General features: G+C 37.4%; 1 protein-coding gene across 1 annotated transcript in view; it reads left to right on the top strand.

The window, feature by feature from the left end:
- The window catches only part of LOC139731150 (uncharacterized), a 182,235-nt gene that overhangs the window by 122,644 nt on the left and 34,528 nt on the right, over positions 1-25,063 (top strand). The window contains exon 2 of the mRNA XM_071642031.1: positions 9,680-9,733. Coding sequence (XP_071498132.1) covers positions 9,680-9,733 — 54 coding nt within the window. The remainder of the gene's footprint in view (positions 1-9,679; positions 9,734-25,063) is intronic.

Raw genomic sequence — 25,063 nt, 5'->3', positions numbered from 1 at the left:
TATAGTATTGGTTGAGGTGAAAATTCAGCTTTTATCCTTTTGCAAGATACTTAGAAACCACTTTACGAAATGTTGAGAAGCCCACAATTCTAAGAGGAATTCAAAGTTTATTTGATGAAAATCAGTTTTGAAATGGCTGATATCCAAAAACAAAGAAAAACAAAGCGATCCTAATTAATAAAAGATTGCTTTGTTTTGGATATCTCAGCAATTTTATAACCAATTTTCGTCAAATAAACTTTGAATTCCTCGTAGAATTATATGCTCTTTCATATTTCATAAGAGATTTGTCATTGTCTCAAAAGATCATGATAAAAAAAAATGGTGGAAATCTCACACCTCATCTGAACCTCGAAAATGTAAAATCCCTTTAATGGTGAGCTTTGCCTTTGCAAAAAGGGAGAAAAGAAAGAAAGAAGGAAAAATCAGGTGGGGATTTTAATTCGATGCGTGGGATGTCGGGAGAAAAGCGAAGAGGATGAACCTGGTTGAATGTCAATGTCGGTTGACATTCTCACCCGAGTGCGTCGGAGCGTGTCCGTAAAGCCCACTGTCATTTGGGGCTTCATCGAGTTTATACCCATTTTCCGCAGCTGAGGCTGGATTGATTGGTTCTGACCTTTTCCTGTCGAGCGCGTCGTCCTCACACGAGACGTGCGCTGCTATGTAAGAAGTGAATTAGTTTCTGTGTTTATGTGTTTGTGTCTGGGCAGATTTATTTCCTTTTATACAAATATTCATCCCATCCTTTGTAATACAATGGCTCTTGAGGAATTTGTAACTTTTAAAAGACTACATGCCATCCATAAATATTCATGCATACATACATACATACATGCATATAGACATGTAACTATTTCTTTTTTGTGATGCTGTCAGTTCAATAAATCACAGGATTTTTTTAATGAGATATGAAGTCTAGATAATGTTGCATGGAAAGTTTTGAGAAGAAATTATTCCATGCCCTCAACAAAATCAGTTGTATACGTATAATGTACATTATGTATACCCGAAAGCTAATATGCAACCAAAAGTGGATAATTTATTGCCATTATCTGCTCTGAAACTGTAACCCATGTAGCCGAATGCTTTCAATTAACTTTCGAGTGTGGTTGAGCTTAATTGCAATTGATATCGCCCCATTAGTAATATTACCCGGCGATATCTCATATTTTAGTAGAGGTGGGCTATAGAGGGTCAATTTTAGGTCATATTTTCAGAACATGCTCATCACACCTTAGTTTGATGACTTTTTGCCTACTGACACCATTTTTGAAAAAAAGAACGAAAAAAATGCAAAATCCGGGGTGCCCCGGCCGAAATCGTAAAAAATCCAAGATGGCCGCCGTTTTGGCTTTAAAAAGACATTTTTGGCTATAACTCGGCTATTTTTTGGTCTATTGTGACGGTTTTGGTGTCTAACCCCATGTTTTAGGGGTCAAGGAAATGGATTATCATAATAATTTTAGTGAAAAACCTAAGCTTCCACATGAAACTAACCTTTTTCCCATATTTAGGGTTAAATTTCCTTCTCCTTTACCCCTACCCCAACCGCCATTTTTTGCCTTTTTCCCCCCTTTTTTTTAAAGTCATGTTAACTACCATACTTTTAATAACAAGTTCTAGCAATCCATTTTTTGTTCTACCAACAATACAGCAAGAAATATACAAATAACTTACGGTATACATGTATGTGTCATGCCAATACTGGTCATGTGGCTGGTGCATTCAGAATGCATGGTAACTGTGGAACCAGTATCAAATACTGTATCTGCTTTATAGTGTCCATTAACATTTTGGTCCTAAGACCTTTAACAATATAAATAAATAAATATAATAATAAATAATAACAAATTTACAACTTACATTAATACATGGTTTACATATGTGTCATGCACAAATCGGTATATACACATTGTAGTGTGGCTTGCGCATTCAGGATGCATGGTACATTGTAACAGAAGCCAGTGCTTATACTGTATCTGCTTTGTAGTGCTGATAAACATTTGGTATTCAGACCTGTAGTGCATGACACATATGTAAACCATGTATAATGTAAGTTATTTGTATTTCTTGCTGTATTGTTGCAAGAAAACACCATATTGAAAGCTAGAACTTGTTATTAAGAGTATGGAAGTAGGTAACATGACTTGAAAAAAATGCGGAAAAAAGTGCAAAAAATGGCGGTTGGGGTAGGGGTAAAGGAGAAGGAATATTTGTTATCATATCTATTTATTTATATTGTTAAAGGTCTTAGGACCAAAATGTTCATGGACACTATAAAGCAGATACAGTACAATACTGGTTCCACAGTTACCATGCATTCTGAATGTACCAGCCACATGACCAGTATTGGCATGACACATACATGTATACCGTAAGTTATTTGTATATTGCTTGCTGTATTGTCGGTAGTTAAAAAAAAAAACAGATTGCTAGAACTTGTTATTAAGAGTATGGTAGTTAACATGACTTGAAAAAAATACGGAAAAAAGTGCAAAAAATGGCGGTTGGGGTAGGGGTAAAGGAGAAGGAAATTTAACCCTAAATATGGGTAAAAGGTTAGTTTCATGTAGAAGCTTAGGTTTTACACTAAAATTATCATGATAATCCATTTCTTTGACCCCTAAAACATGGGGTTAGACACCAAAATCATCACAATAGACCAAAAAATAGCCGAGTTATAGCCAAAAATGTCTTTTTAAAGCCGAAACGGCGGCCATCTTGGATTTTTTACGATTTCGGCCGGGGCACCCCGGATTTTGCATTTTTTTCGTTCTTTTTTTCAAAAATGGTGTCAGTAGGCAAAAAGTCATCAAACTAAGGTGTGATGAGCATGTTCTGAAAATGTCACCCTCTATACCCCACCTCTAATTTTAGCAAACTGGCAGATCATCCATGCAGCATGACTTCACTTGTACAGAATTAAAGGACAAGTTCACCTTCATGGACATGTGAATAATATAACGAGAATGTGGCAATATTAACAGAACACTTCAGTGAAAGTTTGAGGAAAATCGGACAATCCGTTCAGATGTTATGAGTTTTTCAGGTTGCAGTGCCGCCACCAGTGGATGCGAAAAACTGCTACAGCTTGCGATGTCATGTGTGCAAAATTATATAAAGGAGGTAGAAAGAAAATTTAATATATTTGTACTTTTCTCGCAGAATAAAAGAACACTTGACCTGCCTCGTTCAGAAGGCAGGGGCAATAATATTGCCCTTGATATGTGTCAGTGACAAGTCAAAGGAATGTGTACTTTTTTTAAACAATGAAATTTTGTGAAATTTTCTTTGATTATTTTCCTTATATCGTTCTACGGATGTGACATAAGCTCGGGTAGTCTTCTTTTCTAGCAGTGGCTGCACAGAAACTTTAAAAATTCATAACTTTTAAATGGATTGTCTGTTTTACCTCAAACTTTAACTGATGTGTTCTAAATGATATAGCTGCATTCTCTGAATCCACATGTACACCGTATATGAGAGCGCACTTGTCCTTTAAAGCATACAGAGCCATAGACATAACACAGATGGCAATAACACCCTTAGAAATCCAAAAATATCAACAGAATTCTTCAGGAATTGGTTGCTGTTTCTGTCTTTTATTTTCTATTTTTTTTTTGCACTCTTCAGAATATTCTGATTAATTTTGTGATGCTTCTTGAAATAAAATAATGACAACCTGTAATACAAATTGGCAAGATGTGAAAGCCCAGGGATGGGTTGGTAATGGAGGTTAGCTCCTTTACAGCATGCAGCTCTTGGTTTATGTGATCTGTGAAGGTGAATCACTTACTGTAGCATTTTTCTTTTGAATGGTGTCATGAATTGTTGTTCTCAGGTTTTGCTGCATGAAGCACTACAGCTGTATGGAACAAACTAAAGAATATACAAACTAACTAGTAATACCAGATAGGAAACTGCTGAAAAATCATGAGTTTTTTAAAGAAGTTTGGGGACACAAGACATCACTACTGTGTGGAAGAGAGCCCCCAAAACATACACAGGAATGGACGTCTGATAACACAGCCATTGTTCTAATCATTGCATTTCAACCCTGTTTGGGCCTCAAGTTGATTGTGTACCTTGCAACAAGTAAACCAGTAGACCCAGGGGTTTATATGATCATTGCAGTCATTTGCAGAGCCTCTCTCTGTATACAGGGGAAATCTCATCTGTGCATTCCTGCTTGTTTACAAGCTGGTATTGTTTTTTTCTTTGTATCTGATGTAAGTTAGTGGCACATACCACAGTGTAATGATCGGATAGATTGTCAGAAGTTGGCAAAAAATTGGATGGAAGCGGGAGGGAGGGGCTGAAAAATCATTTTAGCATGCCGTGATGGAAGGGGGTAGTCTAAGCAAAATGAGAAAGCATATTTCTACATGTATCTGGGAAAGGAAAGACATTTTAAAGGGGAATGACACCCAAATATGTATGTGAATTGAGTGAGTCTTGAATTGATGATAAAAATTTTGTGTAGCTGATTTTGCTATAACACACATTTCTCGTAGACACCTTCCCAAGTATTACTCGAGACTAGTCTTCAATGGGTTAAAGATGCATGCTCAGTGCTGTCCACCCACTGTGTGCAGGATTCAAGATCTGTCATGTTCAAAGTTTTCTAAGATTTTAAAAGTTCCGTAGTGAAGTGGTTGACGTAATATGAGGGGCTATGACAGCTCTGGTTTCATGAAACGGATCCAAGATCATCATCAGATCACAAAGAAGAGTTTCAGATTTCAGTTTCATCGCTAGGACCCTTGACTATGCTTGGCACAGATGACAAAGGGTACATTCATCAACTCACTTCTGGCGCAGAATCAAGATTTCCAGACAATTTTCAGGGAGTTTTGGGCAGTTGATATGCAAAGCTGTTTTGATTATGGGGTTAGAAATTGTGTTCCTGATACACCGAAAAAAATTGCAGACTGTGCAAACGCGTTTGAGCCAGAAATGCGTTTCTGTAGAGTTGACAAATGCAAAGTCATTTTCAAACGCAGTTATAGCTCGGACTTGCCCCCACCAACTGCTGCCACCTACACATCTCTGCTCCTTGGGTCAAATTGCGGAATGGAACTGTGCAGTAACAGGGCCTCTTAATCAACTTACGACGGAGTTGACAACGCAACAACTCAAGAAACGCAATCCAAAAGACGTTTGGAAACGCATTTTGATAGTGGGTATTGAAACATGTTTAAAACATGGAAATGGTGATAAACACTGCCTATGATATCTCTAGTTTCATGAAGCAGATCCAAGAGCGTCATCAAATCAAGATGAGTGTTTCAATTCTGCATGAAGACCCTTGATTCTATGCAAAGTATGCTGTGTCTGAAAACACTGCTGCATCTTGTACACCCCCCCCCCCCCCCCCCCCCCGTGTAATTGTTATTTCTATAAGTCACTCAGACGCTGTTAAATCACTCCCCTTTTACGATGTTCATGTTCAGCATCCAACCCCCAAGAAAGTCTGTCAAACTTGACACAGATGCATGCATAGACCATCACAGTCTGGTCTGTGGCTCTCTAGCCCTTTTTACACTTGTGTTTCTTAACCCCGTACTTTCTCTGACCCAGGACTATTGTTAGTCCCGTACCAATTTTTTCAGCTTTTTACACTTGCCAATAAATCCCGTACTAAGCTCTTGTCCTGGGCTAAGGAGAAAACTGACCTTTTTACACTCCTATTTCTCAGCCCCATACTTTCCAAACCACATGAATATTCATGATTACGCGGTGCACTGTACAAGTACACGCATGCACCGGCAGCACTTGATTACCTCGTTTCTGATTGGTCAGTGGGGGGTCGGACTTCATCTCCGTCGCTTAGCCCCGGACTATTTTTTCGTTCTGTTTACACTCGCTTGCTTGGCACCGCAATTGCAGGGTTAGCACCGCAATTGCGGTGCTAACCCTTCTATTTTGCAGGGCCAGATAGTACGGGATTATCGGTGGGGATAGCCCACTTTCGCAAAAACAAGTGTAAACAGAAAGTGGGCTAAGGAAAGTCCGGTACCGTTGGTACGGGACTAAGCAAAAATTTGCAAGTGTAAAAAGCCCTTCTGAGTCCTGCCCAGGACCAATTCAAGAGCTTGGGAGATTGGAATCGGAGGCTGCATAAATCAGGCATTGCATTGCGCGGGGAGCACACCAGTTGTGTTTTAAATCATTCCTTCTCTGGAAAATCATTTATAGTCTGTCATCCATTAGGCTACCACAGCAGACTGACAGGCAAGTCCAGCACAATGAATGAAAACAGGTCAACATAGATCACCTCATCTGTCCATATTTTCAAAGGGAGATGCGATAGTGGTGGTGGATGGGGGAGTTTTGGTTGCGTTTATCTAACTAGAGAGAGAGAATTACCTTTCAAAACACATTTCAATGGGGTTTGAAATGTGGTTCTTGGGATGCCTTGTTTATTTAACCATTAACAGTCGCAAATCAAGTGTTGTCACTGTGCAGCTGCTATGCGCCGTTTGACCCAGGAAGTAAAGGTCAGCTGCGTACCACCAAACACCCCTTATCATTCACACACAAATAATGGGTAAAAAACACAACCGGAAACAGCTTGGAGTTGACCTTGAGATATAAAGCATTTTCAAAACAGCATTGCATTTATCTACTCACAGAAAGGTGATCATGGTCTCAAACGCGTTTCAAAACACCCTTTGAATGACATTTCAAATCGGCATTTATAAACATGTTTGAAAACAGATATCATTAGAAAAACATATATCTAATGCCCCAAAATGTCTCAAATGTGTTTAGAGTTGTGATTCTGGCTCAGAAATTTTTTTAGATAAATACACCCTTACTAGTGCAGCTATTGTCAATCACAAAATGTGATTGATGATGATATCAAATATGGGGGGGGGGTAGAGAAATGCAAGTGAGAGACAAAGAATTTAAATGGTCCAAATTGGATGCTACGGTCTGTCTCGTAAATACATTTTTGGTTGTTATTATGTCTAGGTGATGTATCGCATTAAATGATGCATCATCACAAACCTAGATTTTTTATTCATGATTTTTTTTTTTTTTGCCTAGAGACAGGTCTATGTGAAATCAAGAAAATTAATGAAAGCTGGTACCAACTATGAGAGTATGAGAGCACTTTTTTGTAAATATATGTAAACTACGTTTACCCGGTATCCAATTTTGAGCTTTAAACTCTGAAGTCCGGTTTTTACTATGACAAAAGCATTGTTTGAAGAGAGACCAGTGGATTTTGATTGTTCCAGAATAACTGAGCACTAGCAAATTTCCACATATTCTTGATTTTATTGTCCAGAAAAATGTGAACGAACTTGTACAGACTTTCAAAATATTGTTTGCTCACTCAGACATGGGTCTGTTGGATTTATTCAGTTCATAATATTTTGTCCATTTACGTGCTGGGTCAGAAAACTGCAATTTGCTTTCAGTGTGAGTGATCCGAACATCAAGTGGAAGTCACATGACCAAAATCCTGAGCGTTCTGCACTGAGGGTTTTCTCTGAAGATTGTGACAGCAAACTTTCATGCGAAACTCATCAATCAAAATTGCGCGCCATTGTATACAATTATTCCCCAATGTTTATGTGGCTTTTTTTTTTCACAGTTGTTCATCAACTTTTATTGTAATGTCTCAAATTTGCTGTTGTAGTAAGTTTTTCGTGCAATTTACGGTTCCATTGTCTTAGTATTTTTGATTAACTTTTACCAGCTCTCATGTCAAGTCCTACTTGCATGTGTAATTCATCTTTTTTTTTCTCTCTTTTTTTTTGCGTAGGAAGAAAGATGAAAAGATTTACTCTACCTTTCTTATGCTGTTTAATAGGGGGTTTCCCAAATATATACTCCTTTTGTGTACTGACTTGTATGTCAAAAAATTGTTTGCCCTCAAATATCATGGCAGCCTTTGCGGTTAAACATCTTGATTTTATGACTGAATACTTCCTCCTTCTCCTCTCAACAATCATTTTAAGCATGAAACTTTGTTGATTTATACCAAAGAGTCACTTGGTCATGAATGCATTCACATGATGATACATGTGTATAACTGTTGAGGATGGAGAAGCAACAGTGAGTGGCGGGATTAGTCTTGTTTGCTGGGGTCTGCAGGCCCTGTAAGGTGTGTTATAAGAAGCAGCTAAGAATAAATTCACCTAGCCTAGCTTCCAGGCAGTGGATCATATTTCCTCCCAATGTTTTGCCATTAAGCTCAACTGTAGAATAGATGCATCAGTGTGGGGAAATAAATGTCTTCTCTCACATGTCCACCTTATTGGTTCATCCAGCTTGTACAGTGGGGTGATGTACTTCAGTTAGTTGAGGATAGTCTTAAGTCAAGGCTGATGTTGTATATATATATATATATATATATATATATATATATATATGCTATAAATATACTGTACTGAAAATATTAGTGGATGAAGAACCAAAATCATGGAAATTTGGGTCAGTGAGCTTCACTCCGGATAGTCTTACTTCAGCATGGCCATAATCTAAGCCTGAATTGACATGTATTGATAATAAAGTCAAATAGTCAAGCAATGTGGCTGTTGAGTTGATGCGCTTCAGTCAGGATAGTCTTTATTCAAGACTGGTGCAGTCTTGATTGAACATCTTTATCATCTGCCTGTGCCACCATGGAAGTCGGATAGAAATTTGCAATGCAGAGTATTAGCGTTAATAGCGTGCTTTGATTAGCTTGGTGTAGTTTGGGAGTTTGAATGGGTCTTTATCAAGTATCTGTTGGTACATGGTCATGCTGGCAATTAGGATTTCATCTACGGATGGCAGGACCAGCAGCAGACACCACTGCAATGAACGGAGGATTAGTGGTGGCAATCCATCATCCGCATACGAGATGCACTCTTCTTCAAGTATCTGCACGGAGATTAATGAAACTGGGGCAAGCGTATGAGAAGGGGATGGGAGATGAAGAAGGGGCTCTGCATTATTGCGTTCTTTGGTATCATAATGGGCGGGCATGATGAAGGTTGTGTTCGTCATAAGTAGCAGTCTAGGTAGAAATTTGTGGAATTAATTAGAAATAGCCCTGTATTCGGCTGCATGCGTTGCGTGGTGCTTGGGATGTAGTCTCTTTTGGTTTTAAATAGGGGTACAGTACATGGTAGACTGTATCATTTTGGCTTCCATTATAGAGTGAGAAGAGGGAGAGAGATGCTTGGTTTTTCATTGCTGGCATTTCTTCAGCACTGGAAGTAAGGATGCCTTTCCACTTCTTCAGGTAGGAAAAGAAAAAGTGGCATCATTGCTTTGTGTTGCTGTCATTTCTTCAGCTCTGGAAGTAAAGATGCCTTTCCACTTCCTCAGGTAGGAAAAGAAAAAGTGACAGCATTCTTTTTGTTATTGTTGTTGTTGCTAGCATTTCTTCAGCACTGGAAGTAAAGATGCCTTTCCACTTCCTCAGGTAGGAAAAGAAAAAGCGACAGGATCAGTGGAGAATCTGGGGAGACTTGTCTCTGTATATTTTTGGACATCAAAATGAGAGATACGATATGATACGCACATACACAAACATGACTTTGGCAAGGTGTGATTTACATCTTGTCTGGCCTTGATAGTGTGATTCTTTTCCTTTCCTTTTTTATTTGTAATGGTCGATGAATAATTTTATGCTGACCTTTCCAATTTTGGTGTTTTCTCTTTGTTCTGACAGGGATGCAGCACTAAGGACGATGCCACGACCCAGGACCCAGTGGTATGTGGACATGTAAGTAACAACCACTCACACTCCTCTGTATTTTTGTACCAAAAATTGTTTGTTTATTCATTGTGTTTTAAAAGGAGACTTGTATGTTGCACCAAAATTATCCTTGCCTAAATCATATTTTATTGATGATGGTTGCCTTCATATGAGCACATAAATTAGAAAATGCACAGGTTCATGGTAACCCCCCCCCCCCAAAAAAAAAAAAAAACCAATCAAAAAACAAAACAAAAAACAAAGCACAAACAAACTTGTACATACAGTATGTTTATATTTGTATGTATGTATGCTCTACGGTATACACTTATAATACATTTTTCCCAAAATTCTTTTCCCACCATATCTATACTTCAGCTTCAACATGCAAAAATATCCACGAATCTCCTCTCATAAAGCCTCAGTCTTTTTCTGTCCCAAGGCACCCAAAGGACTTCACATGGAGGAAAGAATTTGAATATCTGTTCTAATGGCTCTCGGTGGGGGGGAAGGGGGGGGGGTGGGAATGGTCCTTTAATGTTTGCCATTATTACATTATAGCCATGATTCCAAAGATTAACACACTCACGAAAGTGAAAGAAGGATGAGGAGATTATTACTCTAATGTTGTGTGCATAATGCAGAAGACAGCCTTAAGAGTCTTTCAAAACCTTGTTATATTACTTCCTCGTTGGTGATTTTTTTTTACCCATTATTCTTGTAGATATAATGTGTGTGTGTTTTTTTTTTCCGCAAGGCTGAAATTGAAGCAAGCTTTGTATACACATGCCTTAATAATTTTAAGATGCTAATAAATGCCGATAATGATAATAACAACGATGATAATAATAGAATAATATCAACAGTGGTAATAATGATATTGAGAATAGAAATAACAGTAAAAAAATATGAAAGCAATAGTAATGATGGAAGTATGCTGATTTGATCCTTACACACATAGCCAGTGGAAATTAATCATGAAAATTGACAGATACAAAAGACAGACTGTAGGAAAGAGGCACAGTTTATGGTGCAAGTTAAAAGTACATAGGATCTTATAGGCCCTTCCTTTGTAACATCCTTACAGTTTAAAATGTTGTATTAAGCAACCAAATCAATAAATGCAATACCAAGGTATCATGCTGGCATGGGTGATTGTAAAAGTAGTGCATTTGAGTTATAACTCTGGCTGCCAGTATTAAGGGTCAGTATTAAAAGTAGGAGCTAGCTTCCATGTTCAGTCTTGGTACAATTAAGCGATCCAAGTCATAACGAGGAAGGATACGTGGTGTGATACCCTCTTCATACAAGGTGTTCACACATTCACACTTTCCACTGCTTATCATGCCAAATTCACACTGTGAGATTTCAGTTTCGTTGCTGGTACTTGTACTGGTGATATCTCAATGCTAGGACATCAACGATTATCGTGGACTTGGAATTAGTCAGCATTTTAGCAGGTTGACCTCAAAACTTGGGTGTAGTTCTGGTAGCCGATGCGTAGACCTACATGTAGTATTGAATGTTGTGTGCTGAACGACGCTCCACTATGTGCTTTGGCAACAAGATTTTTTTTTTACAATCCCACCAGTGTTTAATAGGGATCGATAGTTATGATAGGTATTGTTTGCGTCAATTCTACCATATTGGTGTTTGAGCTTGATTTAACACACCTGTTTGGAAGTAACACCAGTGTCAGTACATTGTACTAGCACCGAAATTGAAATCATGCGTGTATGCACTACAAACTCTTACGTCAGGGGCTATGTAACAGATGTTTGCTGTTCAAACATAAGAAATAACAGTGGACAAGTGCATTCTATTGCAAACAGGTAAATTGCCCATTTGTCCATAGACTCTGTTGCTGCCCCATCTGTACTGCAGATTGTGTCTTTGTGCATCCATAGACTTGGTCTCTCTGTCCAGTGATAGTGCATTGACCTCCAAGGTCATGTGATATATGATAAAGGCACGTTTGACCCCTAGAAACATCAAAGGACAGCACTCCATATACACAGTGTCAACAACTGTTCACTCAAGTCAAAGTGATTATAAATATGTTAACCTCACCATTGATGCTGTGCATTAATATGAATCATCAAATACCAGTCACCTGTTTTTCCACATGCACAGAGATTATGTCCACACAATGAATGTCATATCTATTGTGTATCACTTGACGCAGTCTGCTTGGATATTTTAAGCCATTGTGCATTCTGCAGCACAACTCTATTTTTTTTTTGTGGATGAATAGTAAGGTTTAGAATTTTGATACTGTCTCATCAGGCAATTTAAAAGCTTTATGTACTTGAAGTAGTATAATTCTGGAGATTATTCTCGCCAGATTATATTTGCCAAATGATAGTACTCTCTTCAGATGCTAGATCAACACATATAATGTATACACACATCTGTTTGTAGGCCTACATAGTCCCACATATAGATTGGTTAAAATTGTCCCACATATAAGGGAACATAAACAGATTGTGTTTGTTTATCTCAATGTATAGTGATTTGTATACTCAGGAAAACATGACATTCCTGTGAACCTCGTCAAGTTCTCTGAGCGGTATATGAAACATTTAACCCGTTGTGTGCTTTGAAATTGAATGCCACTTTGCACTTGAAAACCCCACAGCATTGTACACATTGTCTGAAGTCCCTGACACAGAAACAGTTAAGTGGCATTGTAACAGAGTGCAAATAAAGCTAACTTTTCTCTGTTGTTTTGTCATGGCAACCACCATAGCAACTACCTATTTCAGGCCCCTCATTTGTCAGTTTTTTCAGTCTTACAATAAACAGAGTGTTCAATAACTGATACTTGATATTACCTCCCAACCTTGTAGTTGAGAAAAGTAAATGTGGTGTTAAAACAGAGATAACCTGATTAAGCTGCCTCCTTTTATCTTACTAAGCTTGTACTTTGTGATCATTTCCCTCTGTGAGATTTTAAAGATTATCTTTATCTCAATCAATGTCATGTCTTGGATGACCTTTTTTTTTCCTCAAAGGTGCAATGTACTGAGTTATGAAAAAATAGACTTTACATCTCCTTGTTTACATGTCCTTATATATGCTAACTTTATTAATAAAGCCCTTGAAGAGTTGCACGTCTGACAGTTGAGGTTCATTTGAGACACCATTATGGGAGACCCAAGTGTGCTTTGTGCTCGAATTCAGAGTCCAATTGATGTAACTTTTGTCTTTATATTGACATTTTCTGGTCTCGACTTTGATCTTCAACTGGACTGTCACTATGTATTCCAATTATTTGATGCTATTTGATACAGCAGATGGCAGGTGTACAGTTACAGTTGGTTTAAAGGAACAATATTTGCGTTTCTCAGCAGATGTGAAGGCTTAATAGCTTCTATTTCCTTTCTTTTTTTAAGGGAGGTAGTCACTGAAACCAAGACAGGAGGAAGTAATTGGGGAACATCAGGGAATTACCATTTAGGCGTTTGCAATATTAGTTACATTATTACAATGTTTGTAATCTTTCAAGTTTTAAATTTTGATGAGCTTGTCGTTTTTAATTGATTAGCATAAATGCACTTTCATATCTTCCAGTTTACTACTGGCAGGCCGAACTTTAGAGGTGTCACTGTGCGTACTTGATCTTTCAAACTACATGCAGTGTACTGTAACCCAGAGAATACATTCAGTTGTTTGTGGTTGGGGTAAAAAAAAAATAGATTGGTGAAATGTCAACTTTTATTACATAGAATGGAAAAGTTCTCAGAAATGAATAGCTGTCTTATCGAACAAGATCTCTGTATAGTGTATAGCTGTATAGCTACATTTCTTGTGGTCGGCAATTGTTGTTCCTTTGGGGTTTTTTATGGGTTTATCCCACATGACATATAGTTGATGAACTTGGCACAGGATACATCTTTTTCTATTTCCAATCTGTGAGATACAGAAGATAATGATTATTATCCTTTTATTTGCTAACAATTTTTTTTGGTCACAAAATGGTGTGAATGGTGAAAATGCTTTGTCCTGGGACTACATCCCAGAGGCCACTACCCTCCCCTGCATTAATATGCCTCGCTCTGAGTAAACAATTCTGGAATAGTAGAATATTGACATTTCTTCGAGATGAGGTCAAACATCAACTAGTTTATTCATTATTTGGCGCGCAAAAACTAATAAACTGAGCCGGAGCAGGAGTGGATTGATCTTTGGTTTTACATCCTCGTGGAACTCATAATCTTGTCTTTTTTTTTTTTATAGAACCACACTTCCACAGTATCTAGCACGCATCCTGCTGGTTGTGTGAAATATCAACTATGATATTTTGGTTAATGAGTTATGTGAGTATTTATGTATGCATTACTGTCGTAAAACATGGTCAAGATAGTAGTCTTCATGTCGTGAATGTATTGCTTTTTTAAAAAAAAATTGCCAAAACAAAAACATTTTTCGAGGTCTGGTGATTGCCCATCTACTTCTCAGCATCATCTCACAAATGCCTGCATGTAATGCATGATTTACAAGGATAGCAATCACTATGGCAACAGCGAGTTATTATTAACGTGTCCTCCATGCAGCTTCAGGAGGAGCAGTCAGTAATTACTGCCACTAGCTTCTAGTATTAAAATCTTTTATGAAACAGCAGCCTTGAAGAGAAGACCTTTGGTCTCACAGCAAATTTGATGCTCTTGTGATATTAAAAAGCAAAACACAAGTTGGTGCTCTTTGCAGTCAAAGGATGGAGTTTGGTCCTGTTCAGTAGTACTGTAAATGCTGTTATTTTCACAAACAGATATTTTTGTGGATGAGGAGGTCACAAATATTTTGCGAGATTTTGTTTTCCCGATTTGACACTGAGGCTGTTGAAAGTTCACTAATGCCTGGCCATTTGTGATATTTTTGTGTGTTTTTAAATTCGAGGTGCAACAGTGATTCACGAAAATCATGAAAACTAAACCCTTGTGAAACTAACAGCTTTTACTGTATGTTTCCCTCGCCCAATTCATTTCTACACACGCATACACACACACAAGTTTAGATCTCGTTGCATTCAAAATAACTTGTTATTTCAAGTTTGCAGTGAAGATCGCATGAACAGAAATAACATGTTGTTTTGCAAGATTTTCGTCACAATCTAAATGGCAATAATTTGTGCAAATTTTTGCAAATAAATGAGAAGTCATACAGTGAACAGCAACCAAAAAAAATTCAAAAGTTTATATTGTTCTTTTTTTTGTTTCCTTTTTTTTTTTTAACCAGCTGTAGCAAGCCATGGTTAAATGAATTGGCATTGTAATGTAGTAAACATACTGATTCATGTACATGCACAGGTCAGCTCTCCGCAAATAATTGCGACTTACGTTTTGATTTTTTTTTTTTACAGTGAGAACTACATTGTATGAATTTAAAAAAAAGCCATGACCCTGATCACGACTCAATTTCCAAGTTTTTACAATGAGAATATACCTAATGCACTTATACATACACCCACAAACACACACAGATCTTTCACAAAGATTGATCGCCTTGGTAGCAATCCACTCTATTCCCAGTGTGGTATGATTGAGCATGTGACAAGTGCATTGCAACTTGCAGCTTCTACTAGGTGTTTTAAAAAACATTTCCCACTTTTGATCATTAATAATTCTGAAACTGTTCATCCGATAAAACTGTCATTGATATGAGTAATAGGTGAATAGTGTACAATTTTGTTGAAGGTAATTTAATTGTGAAAGCATAAATCAGTTTCTTTAAATCTAAGATTGATTTTGAAGTAAGGTTTCAGATTTTGGTCAAATTTTAACCCTCTGTACAAAAATGAACTTTACACAGAAACCAATGATGTGTATGTGAGTGTGCTGACAATGGCCCTGAACAATGGACATGCCTGAACCACCTGTTCACTAGGCGTCAGTCTGGCACTCCCTGGCACATGAATGCTTAATCAATAATTCATGTTGATTGCCCTGGGTACCGACTGCTAGTCTGAATTCATGCAGGGTAAAGGGTAAAATGCATGCACATGGAAAAAGTAAGCACATGTTTCCATGTGCTTGCAAACACCACATTTCATTCCAGCTGGCAATCATTTTCAAATTTTGCTTCATATATCACTAAATTTGGGATATAATTAAGCATAAATGATCTAAAGTTCCTCATTTTTATACAACTGTCTACTAATTAAATAGTCTGACAAATTTTCGCTTTTTCGATAAAAAGAGATCATTCTTGGTAAAGAGGTCAGCAGCATTTATCATTGGGACGATTTGTTTACCAGTAGATTTGTTTAAGGCTCCATATACACAAGTGTATACTCTAATTGATTTTCTTTGCTTCCTGTCACCATGTTTACGATAGAACAGAAGGTATTCATTGTAATTTCGTTTTTCAGAAGTAGGGAGAGCACTGCCGCGACTCAAAGACAGTATCGGCAGGTGTTTGACTTTACACAGATACTACCAGAGGCTGAATAAACACTAGTTGTGACAGTGGAATTTCTCATGAATAAATAATGAAGCATTCAAACCCTGGCCATTGTTCAGGACCATTGTCAGGGTGTTAACCACACACTCCCATACACACCCATTGACCCCTGTGCAAAGTGAGATTTTGTACAGAGGGTTGAAAATTGAGCAAAATCTGGAACCTAACTTTGAAATTAATCATGGATTTCATGAAACTGATTTATGCTTTCATATTTAAACCACCTTCAACCAAATTGTACAGTATTCAGCTATCACTCATATCAATGTCAGTGTTATCTGATATATAGTTCATGAATTATCAAGAATCAAAAGTGGGAAATGTTTTTTGAAACACCTAGTACTATTATTCGTCTATATGGGAGAAGGGGGATGGACTCTGAGTATGTTTCTGAATTGAATCCATGTGTTTTCCACATGCTTCTTTAGAAATTTATAGTATCATTTGATTTAGTGATGTGGAGTAAAATTTAAATCGTACAACGTGTTACAGAAATGTGACTAGTGCTTGTATGCACAGTTGTTGAATTTGAGTTGGCTAGGTGAATACCACAGATTGAAATTGTCTGTGGTTACATGATATTCATAAACAAATTTATAATCTTATCCCATGGCATGTGTGAGTTCCTTACCACTCATTCTGTATATATTTTTTTCCTATGTCAATGACGCATGTTTATCAACACAATGGTACCAGCCATTAGGCAAAAGCAATTAACTTGCTTTAAAGTAATGCATCATGCCTCAATGATTCCAATGGCAAAGGTCAATGGTGTCAATGTGAATGAGTGAAAAATAAACACATTAACATTTCAGGAACATGTCCTGAATATGTCTTCCTAGTTTCATCATATACTGTTGTTGTATTTTTGGCTTTAATGTGGCATGAATGAGGAAAAGAATTTGAGTTATTTTCGTTCCTCATCATCCCATATTTTTATCAGACACTGAGGACAACGGTATGTTGTTGATGCCAATTGCCTCCTGTGCACAAGTTGCACATTCCCAAATCACTTCAGGTAAACATAATTTGAAGTTCACATTCTAATACTGTACCAGAAGAAATAATGAAATGTATTATCAATTTTAACATAAGTCATTAAAGATATATGAGGTGCTATGGGATTGCCTATGCAATTATTTTCTCTTCAGTTAATGGCAAAGAAAAAATGCTTTTATTTAGTCAATATCGTCCAATTATTGTAGCATATGGATGTCCTCATGAGAAATGAATTTGCATTCAAATGTTTTATCATAGCCTTTAGCTGATAGCCTCTTAGCTGATAGCCTCATTTCCAGGCATTTTGGTTTTCAGGTTTCTGCTATCCCTTTTAGGATCTTTACCTACAAGTGTATAGGAGCTAGGTGAGCATTGCCAATACACGTATTGCCAGTTTGAAGCAATATATGGAACCTTCTTGCACACTTGAAGAGGACGTGCCTGGGTTTGTTTTGATAGTAGGTTCCTCACACAGAGTCTCGTTAAAAAAAAAAAAATTCAGCAATACTTCTGATTCTGAGGGTGCCTAGCTGGAGGTCATAGGAGTCATGAGGGCAGAGTGTATTTTGCCAACATGCCAAACATAATTGTGTCAAATTGTAGGCCTACATGTCAATGAATGCAGACAATAGACACAAATAAAAAGAATCTTGCTTTTTCCATACCTGTGGTATGTTACTATGGCTTCGCTGTATTGGTATTATGTCTGTGTTATAAACAATCTCGAGCTTTGTTTACCATAAAAAGCTGTGTGTGTCACATGTATTGCAGTGTGAAGGGCATTTAACTCTGTATAGTGTTTGGCAACATCCTTCAGATTTACAACATCCCCCTCTTGGATTTCATTAATAGTCTCATATAAACATTTCAGGAGGTCTGTAACGGGTCAAGAACAGATAGCGCAAATAAAACAAAACAGTAAATACAAATATATTGCTACTGTGTTGATCCTGGTTTAATCAAGTAGAATGTGTCAGCTCACATTGCCCAGAAAGACCATGAACATACATGTTTTGCTGTGGAGCTATTCCTAGTGTTTCTTTGGCATATTTTTCTCTTGCTTTCTCCTTGATACCCCCTCTACACCCCTCAACCCCCCTTACCCCTCACTCCCCCCCCCCCCCCCCCCCCCCCCTCACCTGAAGACATTGTAGAATGTGTAGGTATTTCGGCCATAATTTGTGAAATGTTTGTTTGGGTCTCAGAAGGGGGTTCATTGTCGCTGGAAATTGCACACTTGAGGTAAACATTCCGCTACATTTGATTCAGGGTCATAGAGTGACTGTATGCTCTGTACATGTAGGTGTAGCTCTCTTTTATATCATAAGTAGCCAGCAGATAACAGAAGATTTTGATGAAAATTCCCTATGGATATTCAGAGGATTTTTGTTTATGTAGTGTCAGGGAAAGGTCACAGCCAGTTTAGTTCAATGTGCTGATCTGATGGCAAAGGGCAGGTGATAAATCAAGTCAAATCAATGAAGTCAAATGTCATCATAGGGGAGAATTATAATCAGGAAATATGAATGACTTGAATTTAAAGGAAAGCAATGACCTTTCACAGGACAAAGATAGTTTTCCTGAATGTATCATTAAACAAAATCAACAGATTTGTACAAATTTGAGAATTGGATAATAAAATGTGGAGAAAATCATGATTACCTCTTTGTAGTGATTGGTGTCGTGTGATTACCCTGTGACTATTCATCTCTGCCACATAGCTTTTGTATCATTTGCACAATAAAATCTTTATCTTTTTATTTGATATTCAATAAAATTTAAATTCCTTCACATTTTCCTCAAAAACATCTGCTTTTTTTTCGTCTTCACAACTCTGTTTCATGTTCTGCCACATCAGTTCTGTCAAGATCAAAGTATGTGAATCTATCATGTAATGCAATGGCCACATTAAGATTTGTGTGATTTTTTCTTACTTAACATCATGTTACTGAAGTGCCTCTGCTGATCTGCTGTCCTAATTCTCAGATCTTATTTCATTTAACAGGTTTTTTTAAAGGTAAATTATCACTTTAAGGGAAATAAACAATATTAGATTCCACCCCCTATCATCAGTGACCCCATATTTTGAAAGACGCTTAGCTGCCAATCTGTTGTTTATCGCCCTCGCTTGTTATGAATTTCATGGTCAATTTGGTAGGCACTCAGATCACTGCCATTAGAGGCATACCAGTTTTAAGGTTGGGTGTATGTATGTATGTGTGTGTGTGTGTGTGTGTGTGTATGTGTGTGTGTGTGTGTGTGTGTGGTTTTTTTTCTGTTTCTTTTTCGATTTGGCTTGCAGGGTGTGGCGAGTTATTCACTTGGTGTGGGAGTTGCTGGCAGTAGTTGTCCACAGATCATTATGTAGAGCTGTCTCAAATTTCCTACTAGAATACTGTAGACCACTTCTTCTTCTTCTTTTTGTTATCTTATTCTTTGGGAGGAACTGAAAGGGAGAGCAAAGTTTCAACACGGATGTTTTCAACAAGAAGGCTGCCTGCAAAAGAAAACAGATGGGGAAAAAATGAAAGAAAGAGGAAAAAGATACCTGTAAAGCTAAATCTTCATAGTGATGTGTATACACTCTAAAAGGGTGTGACTCGTTCTGTGCTCTATACAGGTTAAGTGTAATTGATATCTCTGAAATTGCATAGAAAAAGAATAAGTTTGACCCAAATGAATTTGGTGTGTGTACGTGTTTCCCACACACCGTCATGTGCTTTTGAATGTTTTGCATCAGGAAAATAGTTTCAGTTTATTTTTCAACTTTATATTACTTTTGGCAGGAAGCATGAATACATTACATCGATGTTCTTGGAGTTTTGTCTCATGCTAACTCTATAAAGAATAAAATAATAGTTCCATAAAAAAGAAAAAAGCTAAAATGATTACAACAAAATCATATCTTATCCTTCTGTAGTACACAATTTCTTTGTTAAGATGTATTTGCCTCATATTGAAGTTGTCATAAAAAGTCAAAAGTGTGTCTGGCTCAGTTGAAGAAACTGAATATGTGGTGCTTCACGTCTGAGTGTTCTTCTGCCATTAAGATCAGCAGGCAAGTTTTAAACCTTCCATTACCCTTTTCTACTCGTATTTATTCAGTTCTCTCTCGGGGAGCTAGATTCCTCAGTTGTTCCAGTGCAGATTCCATTTGACTTCACTACAGAGAGGAAAAAAAAAACTACTTCAAATCCTAAATACACACATAGACATAGACAGACACACACACACAAACTCATGTTCATATGCACACATTAAACACTTTCTCTCTCCTCGAGTGTGCTTGTCAATGTACACATGTACATTAAAATAGAAGCTGATCCACTGGAGATAGTGAAATTTGATATTTGTAGAAGAGGGTAATGCATCACCTCAGAAAGCAGGAACTGCTGTGTTAGAAGTGTCAAACATTCGATACATTTTGGTTTTATGATTCTGTGCTTGTATGAAGCTCTTTTAGTTTCATTTTTTTTTCTTCCAAGGCTGTGAATAAGAAGTTTTGCTGAAGGCATTATGGTATTGAGTGCTATCTTTTTCTTTGTATGGCACATTTGTGCCTGGTTGATTCTATTTGCTGAGTATCGGTAGTCACCTGGGGCAAACCACAAGGGGTTGGCATTATTCGCCCATTTTAAAAGATTGCTATGATAATGATACACATGTATCACCATATTTATAAAGCATGTGCATAATCACACTACGGAAAGAAGGAAAGGACCAGGATTTTAACAAGGATGGCTTGTCAAACAGAAACCTACAACCTTTATTGTGCTTAGTGTGACCTACATCAATTCAAAGCCACATCGTTCAAAATTGTGATGGATTATGATCACTTCAAAATCATTCTGTTCCTCCTGTTGCAGTCTCCATATGTACTCTGTGTCTCATTCAAGTAATCTGCTCGTATGTGAAGCAGCACATTTGTGGTCTAAAAGAATTTATAGCCAGTCAGCTTTGCCTCATTTGTGTGTCAAAACTGTAGGTGAAACAGATTCTAGAAAGGTCTTTCTTCTTCTCTTTACGCTCATGAATATTACTGTCACGCAAGGCAAACTGTGGGTTTAATGGAGAAGGAGATATTGTTTGCCTTGGTCAGACAAGCAAATATTGGTTGTAAGTGAGCTCTTGACAAGCCAGGACAGCTAGTACAAATATACTGCCATGCTAGAGTGGGGTTTGTCATTTAAAGCCACCATAGCTGTGTGCAGAATCGGAGCCAAGGTTTTGCATCCTTCATCACTATCCATCTGCACTGTGCTCATAAATGCTTTGAAGTAGTCAATCTCTACAGTCTAAATGTGATTTTATTCACAGATAGTTTATTCACAGATAGTATCTATCATGGTCTGTGAAGCCAAACTTTCGTAAAATTAGTAGATTACTTGATAGTTCATGTCTGTTCAAATGAAAAATTATTTAAACAAATACATGTTAGGAATTTGTTACGTTTCCCCAATATTTGAAATACTTGTATGCCGCAATTGTTGTATGTGCCATACATTTAGCAAGTCGACGTTTCCCCAATATTTGAAATACTTGTATGCCGCAATTGTTGTATGTGCCATACATTTAGCAAGTCGAAGTTTCAGTGAATGAGTACATTCTGACAATTTTGCAAGTCTATAACTTTGCAATTGTGAAGTACAGTAAGGAACAGAAAAATGTACGCATGTATGTCACATTCATGTTGGGACTCAAGAGTTCATATTTTTTCGTGTTATTCAAATTGCAAAAATGTAAATTTTACAAATTATACTGGTGTGTACATTACTTTTGCAAAAAAAAACAACGACCCATATTCAAATGCACTTGAACAGTACTGATTTTGCAAAGTTTTTAATCATAGTTTTCTTTCAATTCACAATAAAAGTATGATTTTTTTTCAGTGATTAACAGACTTTAGGAATCTAAACTGATGAAAATGTTTTCTTTTCAGCAGTTTCTTTTCCAGTGGCTTATCTCGAACTTGCTGTTAAGCAGAAATTATCATTACGCTCATTTATTGAGATAGAGGAAAGCATTCCTAAAAAGCTGTGAACCATAAAATTGAACATTAACCTTAATTTGAAGTCTGAGTTTTTCATTTATGAAATCCTGTTTTTCCGTACTCGGTACAAGTTCTAGGAATGATCCAAATGCTTTATATTAAGGGCTTTTTGATTTTCGTGTCCACAAAATGGACTGCAACATGATGACCTCATTTGAAGAAATTGCCTAAGTTCCACGATTTCACAGTGTCTTTGATTCTAGGATGAACGACAAAATCAGGCATGAAAACCAGACCAGCTTGGGGTTGGAACCATGAGTTTTTAATATGATGTTTGCGTGGTGAACGTGGATACTGTATATTGAAATGGGTTAACGAGTAAAACGCAACCATTTGACACTGCTCAATAGAGAACAGCGTACTTGTCCACACAATCAGACAGTCTCTCATAACATGCTTGCGGTCTGTCCTACCCTTAGGATCAATGAATAAGATCATCATTATCTTCCCGCTTTTTAAGAACATTGTACTTTGTTCTGCCGATGACTAATTTAGAACATTTATTGTATGTTCGCAGGCATGCTGAGGAAAGATAAATAGGCAGGCAAGGTCAAGAATCATCGCTGAATGTAGTCTCCCCATACAGTAGGGCACAGTTGAGAGGACATTTTTAACTGAAACTTGAAGGGTAATGATATGGTGTTATTCATAATATGGGCCTGCTCTCATACTATTGTTCCCTGTTGCAGGCCTGTCAGCTATTCAGGGAAACCAAAGAACAGGGATATAATTTGGCATTCATAATTTTACTAAGAGGGTTCAACCCTTCATCTGACAAAATATATCAAAAGTGTATCGAGTACCAAGAATGCTGTCTGGATTTTTTTTTTTTTGGGTACACAATGGGTCTTCTCTCTAAAAGATTTAGCTCATTTATCAAGGGGAATTTAAATGGCCTATGGCGTATGGTTGTTTTGCAGCCAGTATATTAAGAATGAGATAGTATTTCATTAGGTGTCAAAAGGAAGAGATCTTTTTTGATAGTGGTAATGGACCAGGAAGATAGAAGGAATTTTTTTGCTATTTTCATTCGTGCGCAGGCAGGTAGATTGCCATATATTCAAACTGTGATATTATGCCCTGTGGCAAATTCATTTGTGCGTCAGCCAGCTAACAGTGCAATGGATGGTGAGAATATGAAAGAAAAAGTGGGGATTTGGGGTCGGATAAATGTCATGCCCTAAACACCTACTGAACTTGGTGTATGCAACGCACCCAAGCAATGTTCACCTGCTCTGTAGGATAGGTCTGCCTTTCGCAGGATTCTTGGTTTATCGCTCCCTGAATAAGTAGAGGTTGACTTTAGTGGTAATGACCGATTGACAAAAGCAGTTCAACTGTTCTTATTTGGGAGAAGTTTCCCCCAACATATTTGCAGAATTAACAAATTTAAAAAAAAAGATTAGGAAAACTCTCAGTAAAAGTTTTAGGAATATTGGGAATTATGTTGAAAAGCTATGAATCTGTAAAGTTTTTCTAAATTGCACGTGCCACCCCATATTGATGGGAATTCCATAGCATTTTATGATGTCACAATAGAAGGGTATTGGGAAAAGAGGTAAAATAAATTTGCAAGGAAAAAAATATACTTGTAGGACATAAAAGAGCACTTGACCTAGCTCCTCCAGAAGGTATGGGGAACATTGTTTGCCCATACCTATGCCGGTATCAGGACAAGGGACCATGTACTTTTCAGTCAAGAAATAAAGATTTGTGACATCATAAAATGATGTAGAGTTTTTGTCTCTAGAGGGCAGCACACAGTATTAGAAGAAATTGCAGCAGTGCATAGCTTCCGGGTGGTTTGTTGGCTTGTGATTGGGGAAAGCTCCACTTTAATAGAGCTTGTCACCTTTGTGTGGTATCAATAGCGACACTCATAATGAATGTTTGAAATGTTCTATACTATTATTCTAAGACCAAAAGGCCAAATATTGTTGTTAAAAATTTTTTATTGCATGTCTACTGTGTCACAAAAGATCCCATTAATTCACTTTGTCTTTTTCTTTCAGATGTTATCTTTAAACTCAAGTTTTTTCGCTTCATTCTAGTTTGTTAAGTTTTTATATCACAATGCCAAAATTTATCAAAATCTCAATGAGTCTGATTTCTCTTTTTCTTCAAACAAAATCAGACATGCTAAGCCCACAAGCACTCATATTTTGTCACATGTAGCTCCTGGAATGAAATGTGACATTCTGTTACTCTAGATTTCTGCCAATGATTGTCAGGAATTGCGTATGGTTTTATATTTAGCCTAATTCATCATACAGCTTTGGGAGATTACAAGCTCCCACATCAGAGAGATTTTTGTGCCACTTCGTCATCTTCTGCGTTTCATTCCACCGCCGAAACCGCTCCGATGAAACCGGATTTTGCTGCTAATAGGGGCTGTGAGGCAATTACGGTGGATTTCCATTTTTATTTGGAATTTTTATGGCTACCATACATTAGGCAGAGGCTAAATGTCAACTTACCTATCACTCACTGAAAGTCATCGGCCATTGGTAATCCATCATGTATTCTGAACTAGGTTCAGAATGTCTTCTTAAATATGGCCTGTGTAGCTCCAGAAGACTCTGGGCCTAATTGACATCAACACCTACAATTACTCTGGCATTGTTAGATACATCTGGAGCGGAAAGAGGTCGGACGGCGCATTGCTGGGGTGAGGATGTCGCAACATGTAGGGTCACTGTGGGTCACCTACTTGACAACCACAGAATGGTTTGGCAACAAGTTGTCAGTGCAACAACGCCAACAACAGCAGAATCATAATAATGAGACAGGTTGATGACAATTTTATAAAGCACTGCATTTTTTATTTTATTTTTATTTTTATTTAT

This window comes from Diadema antillarum, unplaced genomic scaffold (assembly GCF_040938485.1).
Source record: "Diadema antillarum isolate AM-2024a unplaced genomic scaffold, OU_Dant_1.0 seq00000358_RagTag, whole genome shotgun sequence".
NCBI classification, from domain to species: Eukaryota; Metazoa; Echinodermata; class Echinoidea; order Diadematoida; family Diadematidae; genus Diadema; species Diadema antillarum.
Note: the sequence above shows the minus strand (reverse complement) of the source record. Positions and strands in the feature narration are given on the sequence as shown.